Source organism: Balearica regulorum, chromosome 14 (genome assembly GCF_011004875.1).
Source record: "Balearica regulorum gibbericeps isolate bBalReg1 chromosome 14, bBalReg1.pri, whole genome shotgun sequence".
Lineage (NCBI taxonomy): Eukaryota > Metazoa > Chordata > Aves > Gruiformes > Gruidae > Balearica > Balearica regulorum.
This window is the reverse complement of record NC_046197.1, coordinates 15,794,950-15,808,913: the sequence shown is the minus strand read 5'-3', so window position 1 is coordinate 15,808,913 and position 13,964 is coordinate 15,794,950. Positions and strand designations below refer to the sequence as shown.

At 44.1% G+C, this 13,964-nt stretch overlaps 2 protein-coding genes across 5 annotated transcripts in view; both read right to left on the bottom strand.

Moving 5' to 3' along the window:
* Positions 1-13,964, bottom strand: part of HNRNPH1 (heterogeneous nuclear ribonucleoprotein H1) — a 301,642-nt gene that overhangs the window by 181,071 nt on the left and 106,607 nt on the right. The gene's annotated exons all lie outside the window — the stretch shown is intronic.
* The window catches only part of ADAMTS2 (ADAM metallopeptidase with thrombospondin type 1 motif 2), a 264,477-nt gene that overhangs the window by 176,608 nt on the left and 73,905 nt on the right, over positions 1-13,964 (bottom strand). Inside the window, exons 1-2 of one of the 4 annotated variants that reach the window (XM_075766935.1) lie at positions 11,364-11,781; positions 10,037-10,398 (exon numbers count right to left, since the gene is read on the bottom strand). The exons of 2 other annotated variants lie outside the window; for them this stretch is intronic. In XM_075766935.1, the coding sequence (XP_075623050.1) occupies positions 10,037-10,398; positions 11,364-11,616 (615 nt within the window). In that variant the 5' untranslated portion in view covers positions 11,617-11,781. Of the gene's footprint in view, positions 1-10,036; positions 10,399-11,363; positions 11,782-13,964 lie in introns of those variants that run through there. One more of the 4 variants, XM_075766936.1, reaches the window with a different exon arrangement.

Below are 13,964 nucleotides of genomic sequence, written 5' to 3'. Positions count from 1 at the left end.
TTTGTATTAAAATTTAAATGGGTTATTACTATGTTTAGCTCTTGAAATATTTTGACTCCCAAGATAATAAGTCTTTTCTTTCCTGTTGGACTTGCCATACAACTTTGACTTTCTCCATCCTATACTGTACAATATTCATTATATCATGCCAAAAAGCACATGTTCAGAAGCACAACTTGAAAAAGAAACTCCTTCGACAGGCCAAATTGTGCAAGCGTAGCAATGAATCTGCAGTCCCTGTCCTTCTGGGCATGCAGTGTAAAGGTGCCTGGGGATGGGTTTGCCTAAGGGGGCTAATACATGCCCAGAGCTCCACTGGACATGCTGGAAGCTGCTGCTGCAGCCCACAGAGCACACAGGGAGGAGACAGGCATGAAAGAGGGACTACCCAGCAGCAGAGGGAAGCAGGCACAACAGCAGGCCTGTAGAGAGATCTGCACTCGGGGCTCCTGTAGAAACATGCTGTATTGGATACTAAATTCAGTCACTCCTGCCATTACATGGACTGCTTCTTCTAAGTCCTGCAAGTGATGGGGTTAAAGAAAAGAGGTCAGGAAGAGCTGCTGGCCAGCCTGCTAGTTAGCCATGCAGCTTCCTCTCCTCCACACATCAACTTCATTACTCTTACAGTGATAATAAATCAGAAAACACATTAATAAGGGCTTAAAGACTCAGGGCCTACATCAAGATGTGGCACTGTGCTGCCCTAAAACCTCAGAAAGAGATTTTGCTTTTATGTCTTTTTAAGGCCAGTTTAAACATTGACCAGGTACTTCCTTCTAGTTTTCTTGCTTCAAAAATCTTGTGGAAATAGTTCACCTTCATTAAAGGGCAACAACAGCAGCTACCTATAGTCAATAAACCTAAAGTCAGTAATGTAAATGCATTAAATTAGCATCTAGTTACAGGTAGAAGGAGCTCTTCTCATCCACAAAGATACCAATGATGTTCAGTGACTCTTTCTCATTACAGGATTAGAAGGTTTCATGCTTAATTTCAGTAGAAAATAGATTGTAATCTGTCCCCTGAGGTCCACTGGGCTAGAGGTCAAATGCTGGGAAAAAGTGATCTGACCATGTAATGAAATTCAAACACAGAGGTGGCAACTACAGGAAAAGTTAAAGGGAATGACAGTAGGAAGTTAAAGTGGCTTTATTTACAGCTTACCACATCAAAAGAAAAGTGATAACATTGTATTTTGCAGGTGTAAGAGTCAGAAAGTACCACTGACCCCAGGCAATTTCAACCTCTGAATTCTCCATGGAAAGACGCACAAGTGAAGAATTAATTGTATTTATTTATTTTGAAGATAAAGGTCACAAGTGCAGCAATAAAGAGACAAAACATTACATTTGATTTAAACCAATATAAAGGGAATAAGACACAATATAAACCTGAAGGGAACATTGATAAACTGTAACACACTTAGGATGCCAAGACCAAAGAGTAACAGCAAGTTACTCTTGCAAATGGGACTTAAACCTTAGCAAGGCAAACTTTGGGAAAACAAATAGATTAGCAGATACAGTCCTAGAAGGGGCATGAAGCAAGGGGGGAAAAAAAAAAAAAAAAAAAGGCAAGTATATAAATTAGTGGTCAGGGCAGGATCTCTCTGTGGCACCAGAGAGGCGAAAATGATACAGAAGTTACCACGTTCAGTGACTCAGTCTCCCCCCGTTGAGGCGCAGCCAGCCCAGGTAACACATGCCAGTGGACAAACTCTTTCAGAAGTACACACAATCAGGAGAGATCCCTGTCTCTTGCTTCATTTTACCATTCAGCAACTTGCCTTTCCCTTCTCACTGCTTCTCCCCCCCTCCCCTCCACCATCAGAATGACCCTTCTCCCCACAGCAGCAAACTCTACTCCTTTCTCTGATCCCATAACACTCCCTTCCAACGGAGGTGGAATTTTATTGCAAAGTACCAAAAAAAAAAAAAAAAAAAAAAAATCAAGCAGAGCTACAAAGTAGAAAGACATCATCCACAGAGCAGAATAATTTGTTTGTCCAAAGCTGCAGTTCCAACTTCTGATGCTCAAAGGCACAAGTCAAACTCCTTTCAAAATCATGAGAATAAGGACATGGTTTTACAATACAGCTTGAGTCTATCCATTACCAGAGGAGCAATCTCACTCTCCTTGTGCCCAGCTGAGGGCATTCCCACTCCCATCCCTCTACCTATACAAATGTCCATCTCACCCCACAGTTGAACTCACCAGTTCAAGCAGCTAAACCGGAAGGCAGCGATTCACTGGTTTGGCCACTCACACGCTGGGTGGAGTAAGAGGAGCGAGGGTGCTGGAGCAGGGCAGGAACAGGAGCACAGGACGGGAACAGCCAAGGGAACAGGATTACCCCTCTCCACAGCAATGAGGTGTTAAGAGATACTCATCTGTTCTGTAAAATGACACCTTCAAAACAACATACTTGGGATGATTTTCACTGGCCTGGTGATTTTTGAGACTTCAAAAAACATAACTTGCATCTCTCTCTCTTTTCCTTGAGGGAAACTCTTACTTAAAAATACTTACTTTCAACAGATAATAGTTAATTAGAAGAAAAAGTAAAAAAATTAATGCTGAGATTCCCATTTATGACTCCAGGAACTCCAGATTTGAGGAAAGTACCAGACATTTTGAGACTTGGGAATAATTCAGAAGACCTATAGCGGAGACTGTGATTTAGATATGAGGAAGCAACATGCTCTTGAGCACTTGAAGAGGACACTCTTCTTTTCAATGTTACAGTTTAATAGAACGGTGCTGAAAATAGTGTGTGAAATGTGGGCCTTTCATTTTGCAGACTATTAAAACTGGGAACCCGCTGTGTCAAGACTCTGCAAACAAAGATGAATTTAAAATACACACAGATAAAGGGGCTAAAGAAATCAGATGTGATGTGTTAAAGAACTTGCTGAAACTTTGGAAGAAGGAAAGCAATAAAGGGAGAAGGTGATCTGAAAAAGAGGGTGTGCACATCAGAGCTATTCACAGGAAGCAAATGCAAAGTTGTGCAACCCCCTACAAGAGACTGAAGACCTCCTCCCTGATCCTCTGTTTTAATCAGACCCAGTATGAGAAATGTCCTAGTGTGCAATTAAGTAATGGCATGACCTGCTTACAAAGCAACAGTCACCATTAATAAAAAGTGCTCAGAAATAGGTCGAATAAAATACTAGTGTGATCTGTGGAGAAAAGGTCCTGCTCCATGCAACTGCTGGAATTCTGGTTGATCCAAAAAAATATTTTCCAATCTTCTGTAGCAAAAAGTAAACATGTAATTAACTCAAAATGTGGGAATGTCTTGCCATTTGCAGGAATCTGTACTATTAAATTCTCAGAGAATACCTTGCAGCACCATGAGAAAGCAGTGAGCTGGTAGCTAACTAAGCTAATAGCATTTTTTGAGGGACACACCTCTGGAAGCTGAAGAGGGACAGACTTCTCAAAATAGATGTTCTGCATACCCCAGAAAGTAATTAGGACTTATCAAAATCAGTTACAATATTTGGATCTTTCGAGATGGAAAGTAGAAGGAGCCATCAGGCACATTTTTTCGGATGTACGTGGTTTAATATTCTGGTTGGAAAATTAGTTCTTGTGTCATCAAAGACAAGAGTACAGCTGAGATACTACTACTACAATGAGGACAATGCAACACAAGGTCAAATAGGACATAAGGAAATATCTATCTTTTATCCAAAGTCCTACAACATACCACAAAGATACCGGTTTTGATTGCCTGAGGATATTGTGTCCAGATGGTGTCCACCTGTATGATCTAAGAAATGACTTACTTTGCTCTCAGATAAAATGTAGGTGAGATGATCCATGCACAGAAGATGCAAAGAAAAAAAAATAGTACTTACTGATGACAGTGTCTTTTAAGGACAGCAAAATGAGGATAATTTACTCCAGTTAGAGGCTGAATCATAGTGTTTACACTCTCTGTGTTTCAGACTATAACTTTTAAAAGGGAAAGTCTCTGCAATTTACACAGCAGAAAGGGCTGTCCAACTAGGCTAGTATTGGCCAGGGACACGAACAGCAGAAACCCAGTGAATGGGTTATGAAGCAAAGTCTCTGTCCTGTGAAAATGCATGGATATGCTTGAGTGTTAGGCATCAAAATAGCTCCATTGTTTTCTGTCTTTTACATCATGCGTGTGGATGTGGATGTGGATGTGGATGTGGATGTGGATGTGGATGTGGATGTGGATGTGCAGTCAGGCTCTGGCTGTGCTAAAATTTACACACACATTTGGCTTAAACATGTAGAGACCCCAGCTGAATTCAAAAGACCATGTGGGTTAATGGACATCCCCCTCTAATCATCTGCAGAGGAAAGGCTGATGTTTTCTTAAAGAGAATGGCTTTTAAATTTTGCGTTATACTGTGTCACAGGAATTATTTGCATTTCTTCTGCCACTGTATTATAGTTCTACTTGTCCAAAAAGCAAAAAGCCCACAGTGGACTTTGCTGTTACTCAAAAACCAGATGGCAACTTTGGTTTGATTTTGGTTTAATTTGAAGAGAAAATGCTCCCAAATGAAGAGATTATATATGCCAAATTTTAATCCACTAAAAATGGATGCAACCCGATCATAACATAAATGCTAAGAACTCGGCATACAAAAAAGAATTACTGGAATTATTTGCAGCAGGCATCTGTTTTAACTGTCAGGCACTCGACCTGACCAGACTTTGAAGACAATATTGTGCTACCTTGAGTTCTGCTTTTTTGCTACATCACAAACCAGTGTAATCCAAAAAACAGATAAAACAGAAACAAAACTAAATTGTAAATCCATATGAAAGCGGGAGATGGATGTCTAAAAGGAAAAATAACACAGTTATATAAGCATGTTTGTCTTCTCCTGGTCTATTCATTGTGAGCAGATCCTTCACCCTCTTATGCAGGTAAATAACATGATCCGCCTGAGTTAGATTCAACTTCAGTTCTGTGGCAAGTTCCAAGCAAGCATCCCTGTTGGAAGGTATTTAAGAATATAACCTTAAAATTCACTTACTTCAAACAGCTCAAGCTCATGCTCAAGGTGAAGCAGGATTATACTAAACAAGGATAGATTTCACAAGGTGTTTAAATGTCTGCAGTAATGCAGGGAACATGGCAGGAGGGAGGGGGGGAGTATTCTCCCAGGAAGGAGAAAAGTGGGTATTTCACACGGGTCATTGGAATTGCTCTTGGGAGACACCCTTGACTGAATCTGGAACCTGAGCTACTACATTTACAATTTACAAATTAGGTTATATGAATACACCCCTGTAAAATAAAGACTGCAAAAAGTAAAAATATTCCATTATCTGATTTTAAAACAGTAAAGGCAATACTAATAGTACAAATAACACATAACAAAGTCTCAGGACAACTGAGAGATATGTGCTTACATTGACGGCAGCCGAAGCACCCGTCAGTTCCTGAAGATTCATGACTGGCTAGTAAAGCGAATGGATCACCACAAACCCACCCAGGTCAGCCCAGTACTACAGGTACTATTAGTATTGGGCACAAGTCTAAAAAGCACTGCTGGCGTCCCAAGCATTTCTAGAAGAAATAGCATCTGGGCAAGCAGCCAGCCACCAGCCTGCTCTCAAACAGTTTGCGAGGGTTATTACAGCATACAGTAAAGACTGAAATGTTGTAGAGCAAACCCTGCCTATTTCCTCACATAAGAGGAAATGCTTATGTCCATTATACCAGTAAGGTGACTATGGCTTGGTACCCCAAGACATGTAGCGCTTACAGTTCCATAAGAAAACGTACAATCATAGATGTCCTGAATAGCTTACTTTCTGTATGTCTACTTCTAATAACTTCCTATTTTAATGGCAATATAGTGAAACTTTTGGACAGCTTATATTTTAACTTTTAAAATAGGAAGGGGATTACATTAATAAAGCAGAGCTGAGACATCATGTTGTGTTTCTGAAACTGATGTTCCTCTATTTGCTTCAGTGGGTGCTAGATCATACTGAATATTCAACATGAAGCTGTGATCCTCAGTCTTTTAGGATCTTGTCAGTAAGTTTGACTCTGCACAGCAGCCTAGTTTAATCATGTGCTCATTAGCCATACCAGATGTGGTGTTGATGTTATGTTTCTCCTGTATCTGCTTGTGTTTAAGCACACATTCTAGACCATAGACTACGAATGTTATGAGGATACTGGGATAGAGTTTACGTCTCTGAAGTTCCACAAGCAAATACTGCCATCCTATCAACCTGAAGAAGACATTTTTGGCACATCTGCCTCAAGCACTGCAGAAGTATTTATCAAAATGAGAAATTCAGATGCATAAAGAGTTCTACAATGGCAGGTTCATCTGCTGGGGTGAAGAAAGGGAGTTCCAATAGTTGAGGAAATAATCTGGGAGGACTACCATGATCCTAACTCTTTATTGGTTTATGGCATTTTTACAGCCTCCAGCCTCTAACCACTCTCCTTCACAACTAACCCTTGGAGAGGACAGCCAGCTCTCTCATCCTCCAGCTGCATCCACAAGTAAGGATCTGGCCCAGGACCAAGAACGTACTCCAAATGCAGTATCTTCTGCAACAGTCTGCAGGCCACTGACAGCTGACCACGTTGGTTCTGCCCACTCAGTGGAAAATTAGTTTGAAATGCTATCATGCCAACCAAGATGATACCAAGTTGTCCAGAGTGTTTTTATCTTAAGTGGGAAAGCTTTCACAAAACTTTTTCTTTTTATATGGTAAAAATCACATCCATAATTCAGAGAGCTGTTAAAAAAGCTATTGATTAGCTTTTACTTTCCAGTTATTTGTAAAGACCCATTTCAGTTCTGAAAACACACCTAGATTGCATTCTTCAGAGGTTCTCATCATCTGTCTCTGATTTGATTTTTAGGTCAATAAAACTAATTTTGTAATTGACTTCTGTTACAGAAAACTGGGAGTGCCCACACTAACTGTGCCCTCCTCAGTCATCAGGGCAGCAGATAATTCTGTATATGCATTCACTGTACCTTTTTGTTTTTTAGAATTATTGCAGATTTAAAACCTTCATCATTTATAGTACAGTTCAAAAATCCATTTGCAGATCTACTATTTTCATGTAAATGCCTTCCAACAACTTCTCATTTTGGCAATACCAACACCACCAGACAGACTCTTCTCAGACAATAATTGGAAAATAAGACACAGTTGGCAGTAAAGTGCAAACCAAAGGAGATGTTCAGAGGAAATAACATCAGAAGTTGGCAAGGTGGCAGATGCATTCACTGACTTGAACCAGATTCAGTCAACAAAAGTTTGAAATGTAAAGATCAAACTATGAAACTTCGATTCAAATATTATTTCAGCCCTAATGTATGGATGCAAAAGCTGGAAGCCCACCAGAAGCATAGACAGATGTCAAACCACCTTCAAAAGCAAGCACTTCAAGAAAATACTAGGAATTAAATGAAGCAAGTTTATAACAAACAACTCTAACACTTGTCAGTTGACAGCTCAGTTGTCAGAGAGCTCCACCATCCCAGTCTCCAGAGGAATCCAGAAAAGGAGGTGGAAATACTTGGGGTATGATAGGAACATTGGCCATGGTGTGCATATTGTAAGGCAACTGAAAGAAAATCCATGATACTATAGAATTTCTCCATTGTAGTAAAGTAGGTGTGAAGGAAAAATATGGACATAGAAAAGCTGCTGAGAAAAGCCTTGTCCGTATCTTCACTGACATCTGAAATACCAATAAACCTGAGAATAACATACAGCCCAGTGGTCTCTGAGAATGTCTTGCAATACACTGCGCCAGAGACTCTGCAATACTCCTTGCAAACACAAGAAATAAAAAGGTAAACTGAGAGACAGTTAAGTGCAGTATCAACTTCAGTGCGTTAGTTGCTCATTATTGCTGTCCATGGATCAGGGGCTTTTGGGGAACCACTGGTATCATTTCTTGGAGTTTGTGTAATTCTATTGATATCTGTTTTAAACTCTGTCCCCACAAGAAAGAAAGAAACTGAGATGGAGGGAATGGGTACATTTGGAACATAGTACCCAAGGGACTGGAGTTCAATTTGTTGTTCCACAACAGATTTACTGCACAATCTCAGGGAAATCATTACGGCCCGATGCTTAAAGGTATTGAGGTAATGCTTCCTGCAGGAAGGCTTCAGTGACCTGGGCAAAACCAAACATGGTCCCTGCCCTGCAACATTTACAATGTAGGTACGCACTGGAGGAAACAGTAAGTCATTGCCAAATGTATTAGCAGAATCACAGAAGTTGTAGTGCCATGCAAGAACCAACGTGGCATCCAGATTAGCATGTGGCAGCTCCTGCGCTAGACCAATTCTACTGCTTCTTCTGATGAAAACAAGACTGTTGGAAAGAGGCAGGCACACAAGTTGTGGTTACAGGTTAAAAATGAAAATTCTTTTGGTAGCTTTCCGGATTCTAGCCATTTATGAGTGCCATTGAATCGAGGCCTGGCTTCATTCCTTTGCATTTGAGAAGTTACAAATGCAAAAAGAGCAGAATTTTATAAACGCTTTGTCATTTACACATGCGACATGAGGCCTTGGACCTTTAGAGTCTTATCCACACTTTGGCTTTAACTCCTGTTATATTTTATCATGACTCTTGTCTCCAAATATAAGGAGTCCACACTCTGGCTAACACTGGGACAAAAAAGGAACAAGCCCCCCCCCCACTGCCCTTACAGTCAACACCTGTGCTGATGAGAAGAGCACACGGCAAGCAGCAGCCATCAACAGGATCTTCCTCCACCTTTCAGCACAGATGGACAAGGATGAAGAGCTTTGGCTCCACCCTAGTTCTGCAATGCCCAGAGCAAGGAAATTTTGCCTTACATAAAATGATCTGTGCTAGGCCAGGTATGGGGAGAGCAAAAAATTTCTGGTTCCCCCCCCAAGAGGCAGGCTTGCAGGCTCATACTCTGTTTTCTGAATTGCTCTTCTTGTTCAGTCCTGGTGCTCCTCTTGCCCTCAGCCAGCTGTCCACATCACACAACTGCAACATTAAAACCTGTTTCTCAAAACAGGAATGCACATGGCTAGGAGAAACCACAGGAAAGGAAAGAGTAAGGGGAAAAGTATTTGATTCCCTTCCATTCTCACATAGCCAACGTACTATCTCCATACATGTTATCTTCTAGGCACAGCAAGTGAGCAACTTTCTATGATTAAATAAACAGAAATGCAAATGACTCAAACTGGTTTTCTATACAGAGAACAGAATGCCTTAAAATTAACTAATCTCAAAATTATGAACTCTAAAGGGTATAGCAAGAAAATATTGGCTGGATAAACTGTTCATTATCAAAAATATAGCCCTTTTCTCACTAAACAAATTGTTATGCAGTAATTACTGTTCAAATGATAGTATGACAGCTTAGGATGTCAGGGACAAACAGTCATAATTTGACTGCTGAACATGCACTCCAGAACAGAAAGCTGCAGCAAGTTTTAAAACACACAGCCTTGCAAAATGTATCAAAGGGAGCTGTTTTGCTTGTAAAACTCAAACTCTTTTGTGACTTTCCATCAATTATTTGATTAGGCAATGAAAATCACCGAGTGAAAGATCCATGAAAACAGACTCTGAATAAATTAACATATTCCAGGGCAAAGACATATTTCACATATCAAAATTGTTTCCAGGGCAGTCCAGCCCATTATTTGGGCAGAGTGGAAGTGAAAAGTGGAAGAGGATGCTCAGAATGTGCCATTTCATCCTCTGTTTCAAAGCATCAGAAACCTCAAGCAACTTTACCACAAATCAACATAAATCCTGGGTTCAGCCGCTCTGTTCCAGAGTAGCTACCACCAAGCATGTGCTCAAACTTCTAGTGCCACTGTCTGTAAAGAAGTGCCTAGTGCAGCGCAGCTATTCCCACACAAGGGAACATTAGTTAATTTGCATTCACAGTTACCATATGAGGTGTGAGTTTCTGACAGTCCACACATTTTATATTTAAAGACTGTAGGAAATTAATGTAATTATCTTCGATATAATAACAAAAGTAACTTACCAGCCCATCGCAATTGCTGATAGCAACTGAGGCATTTGGCAAATCAGTGATATCCCCAACATAGAGGCAATTTCCATAGAGAGGTTCAATGTGAGTTTCATCAGAGTCCTCCTGCCATTCAACTGTTGCTCCAGGGGCCACAAGCCGGGAGTTTGGCCGCAACCTGAAGTGGAACTCTCTTCCAAAAACAGTGACATTGTAAAATATTTGCTCATTTGCTGCTTCATGTTGCAAGTCCTCTGCAGCTCTCCTGAAGCGGGCTTTTGGCGGTCCAGACACCAAGTGGGATAGGAACCTGCCCTCTGAATCGGTGCTGGTGGGGATGACGAGGCTGTACTCCTCTATATTCCTCAGAATTGGATCTTTACAGGGCGAAAGCAAGAGAGGAGAGAGATACTAGAAATAAACACATCCTGATGCCGTGGGATTTATATTCCATTATTCATTAGCACAGCAGACACTTACATAAGGCAGATGGACACTGCACTCTGTACAGGCACTTCATTCACTGGCATGAAGTGTGCAGAGTTCATTCAAACTTGCCTTTTGCTCCCCAAAACACCACAGCAGCATGAGCCTCCCCACCCACCAGAGACCCCACACTCCTGCCCATGCAGCAGGGTCCCGCCACCCTTTGCCCACCCAGCCGGGACGCTGCACCCTTGTCCACCCGGCCGGTACCCGGGTCGCCTTGGGGACTTTTAGGCTACCCGGGTGGCTAGCGATGATGAGAGGGAGCTGATCCACTTCGGGACTGCTCGCAGGGGTAGGGGCTCGTTTTGCAGGTGGCAAGCCCCCAAGGGAAAGGCACGTCCCTCAAACTACCCCCGTGTGGCGGGGATGAGTCGACTGGTGATGGGCACGCAGTCGGCAGCGGTGTCAGCGGGAGCCCCGGCAGTTTTGGACGGCGGCGATGGCCGGGGCACAGGAGGAGGAGGCAGACAAGCTGCCATGTGCTTCATCCCGCACGGAGAACTCCAGGCACCGAGCCCTGCCCGCCGCCCCGCCGGGGCTCGCCCCCTCCTTGGGGCAGGCAGCGGGCGGCTGCGGGCACCGGCGCAGCGCTGTCACCGCCGGCGGTGCTCCCGCGTCCCTTCCCCACCGGCGGCGCGGGTGCCCCTGTCCCCGTCCCCGCCTGCCGCTTGCAGGAAACAACTGGAAACCCGGCAAAAGTAGCCGCAGAAGAAGTTCAAGGGGAGCGGAAAGCCGCGGGGCGACGAGCCGCGACTTCAGACGGGCGGGCTGCAAGGCACCGACCGCCGCCGGCGGGGCAAAGAGAGCAGTCCAAAGGCGGCGGGGCGGCCGCGGCGTCTCGGCGGAGACCTACCTCTGTCCCCGGGGCGCCGCAGGGCGCCGGCGGGCAGGGAGAGAGCGCAGCAGAGCAGGACGCAGGCGATGCCCGCGGGAGGGTCCATCGCGGCGGCCCCGGCCCGACGCGGGGGCCAGCGCCCGGGCTGCCCGCAGCCGGCCGAGCGCCGCGCCGCCCGCAGCCGGGGCGGGCCAGGCGGCAGCCCCGCTCCGCGCCTCTCCGCGCCGCTCCGCGCCTCTCCGCGCTGCCCCGCGCCCCGCCGCCCGCGCATTCGCCCAGCCGCAGCCGCAGCGGCAGTGGCGGCCGCGCTCCCGGCTCGCAGCGAAGCAGAGACACCAGGAGGCGGCGGGGGTATAATACTGGAAACACAGGGCGTGCAGGAGTGAAGTCAGGCTGATTGACAGAGGCGCTGCCACACGGCGCAGCCGGGCCGAGGGGAGCGGGGACTGCCCGCCCCGCCGCCCCGCCGGGCAGCCCCGAGCACCGCGCCGCCCCCGGGGACCGCCCGGTCCCGCTCCGCGCCCCGCCGCCGGGCTTCCCCAGCCGGGACCCACCCGCTCCCGGGGGCGCTCCCCCGCGCCGGGACGGGTTCTGGGAGCGGGGCTGGGAGTTGTCAAAAACGATCTGCAGCAAAAAAAGCAACACCCCTCCCCGCCGGGCTCGGGAGGCCCCGGGGCGCTGGGGCAGTGCCCTGCTCTCGGGGCCGCGCGGTCCCGGCTCCGGTCTGTGAATTCACATGGAAACCGGTGGCCAAAGAAAACCAGAGCCAGACTGGGCAAACTTAAGGCACCTCGGCGTGAGTTTTGTTGGAGTCTTCGGTCTCCCTTTGCAAGCAAGGACTCAAATGGAAAAAGTGCCACCAACACAGGCAAACAATGGTCAGAAATCTTCATCTGATCGAATAAATTACTCTAAGCAGCCATTTCACAGGAAAAAATTGTTTGGACTATTTGCTAATAAGCCTGAAATTACTTGCTGCAAAGCCATCTTATATTAAATATCTGCAAATGCAGAGATAGACCCTGAAAGCATTCAGCAATACTATAAATACGATACATCATAGAAGAAGATTTTTTAAAATAATTAAATAATCAAGAGTGGCCTTTATGGAAAAAAACCAAGTTATATTTGTTTCCATATGGCCAGGATAAATGCCATACCGCTTAATCCTTTCAGATAATGTATATATTTACTCAGCTGTTGCATTATTGGGATCATTAGCTGTTTCCACCACTTTACTATTTAACCTTGCAGAATCCTAATAGCCCTTGTGCTCTCGCTGTCCTCACCACGTCCCTTACCTCCCGCAGACTGACTCGCACTGTATCTGCAGGTATTATACCCCTCTGGAAATTTGCATGCAATGGCTTCCTCTAGGAAGCTGGTCCTCTGCCAAGGAATTTTCCTGGGTATCCTTGACTATTCTTGTTCCTGTATAACTAATTACCACCTTCCACCCCTAGATTATGGACACAAGTGAAGGCTACAGAAGAAAACCAACAGCTCATACTGCTCCATGCCAGTGACTAGGTTTTATGGACCCCAGGCCTGATCGGTTATGGCAGTACATGATTTTCTGCTTGCTTGGTTTGTTGTTCTGGTTTGGTTTTCACATTTTTTAGGTTAAGGATAAAAAAGGAAAGATTATTCTGAATAATGGAGTAAATCAATTTGTACATCCCATTCAAACATCCCTTGACTTAGCTTTTCAAATGACCTCTGCTTGGGATTGCTGTCTGCACCAGGCTTCTCCCAGTTCTTCCTTTTGGTTTGTTTTTCTGTTGGCTCATTTTTTGTTTTGTTTGTGAGTCCATATTGAGCAGCTTCTCTTACTTAAAATCTCATATACTTTCATCAGTACACAGCTGGTAAAGTTCCAACTTCATTTTTATTGGACTTGTATTTTAAGCTGATGATGTGGCTTTTTTATGTTCCATCCATCCCATCCTGCTCAAATTGAAATAACTTCTGCTCATAAACTTGAAAGGGAGAGGGATTTGCCCTATATTTGAAATCAAAGTTCTTATTTCTATATGATGCATCCAGAAAAAACTAAGGAGACAGAGTATATTATAGAAATACAAAACAACCCAGCCAATAGTTCTACTAATTAAGATGGGGGTTTTTTTCCTTAAAAAAATTGGAGGTTAGAAAATATGCTTTAATATGGATAACAGCTGTACTGCAGAATAATGATATAAACAAAAAGAATCAGTAACCACCTTCACATAATTTATTTCTATATAGAAACCAAGTTCTATGTGCACATGTTATTATCTTATCACATGGGGCCAAGACCCAAAACCTCCATGGGTTCCAGGGGTTGGTGGAGCTGTTTTACAACCTCCTTTAAAAGTTTCTCTTAAACAAAACCAAAGTGAGAACAAGTGTCAAACAATGGAGCCAGATCTGCAGTGGTAAAAACTGTGCTTCCACTGAACTCTCTGCAGTAAATCCTGATCTCCCACTGAAGTCAGTGACAGTTTTGCCACTGACTTCAACAGAGCCAAGATTTTCTGCCATAGATTCACAATGCCAATTTAGACCAACTGAGGATGTGCCACATGGCACAGCAACAGGCCCATTATCCTTCCAGAGAAAAAATGGATCCGTGTTTGA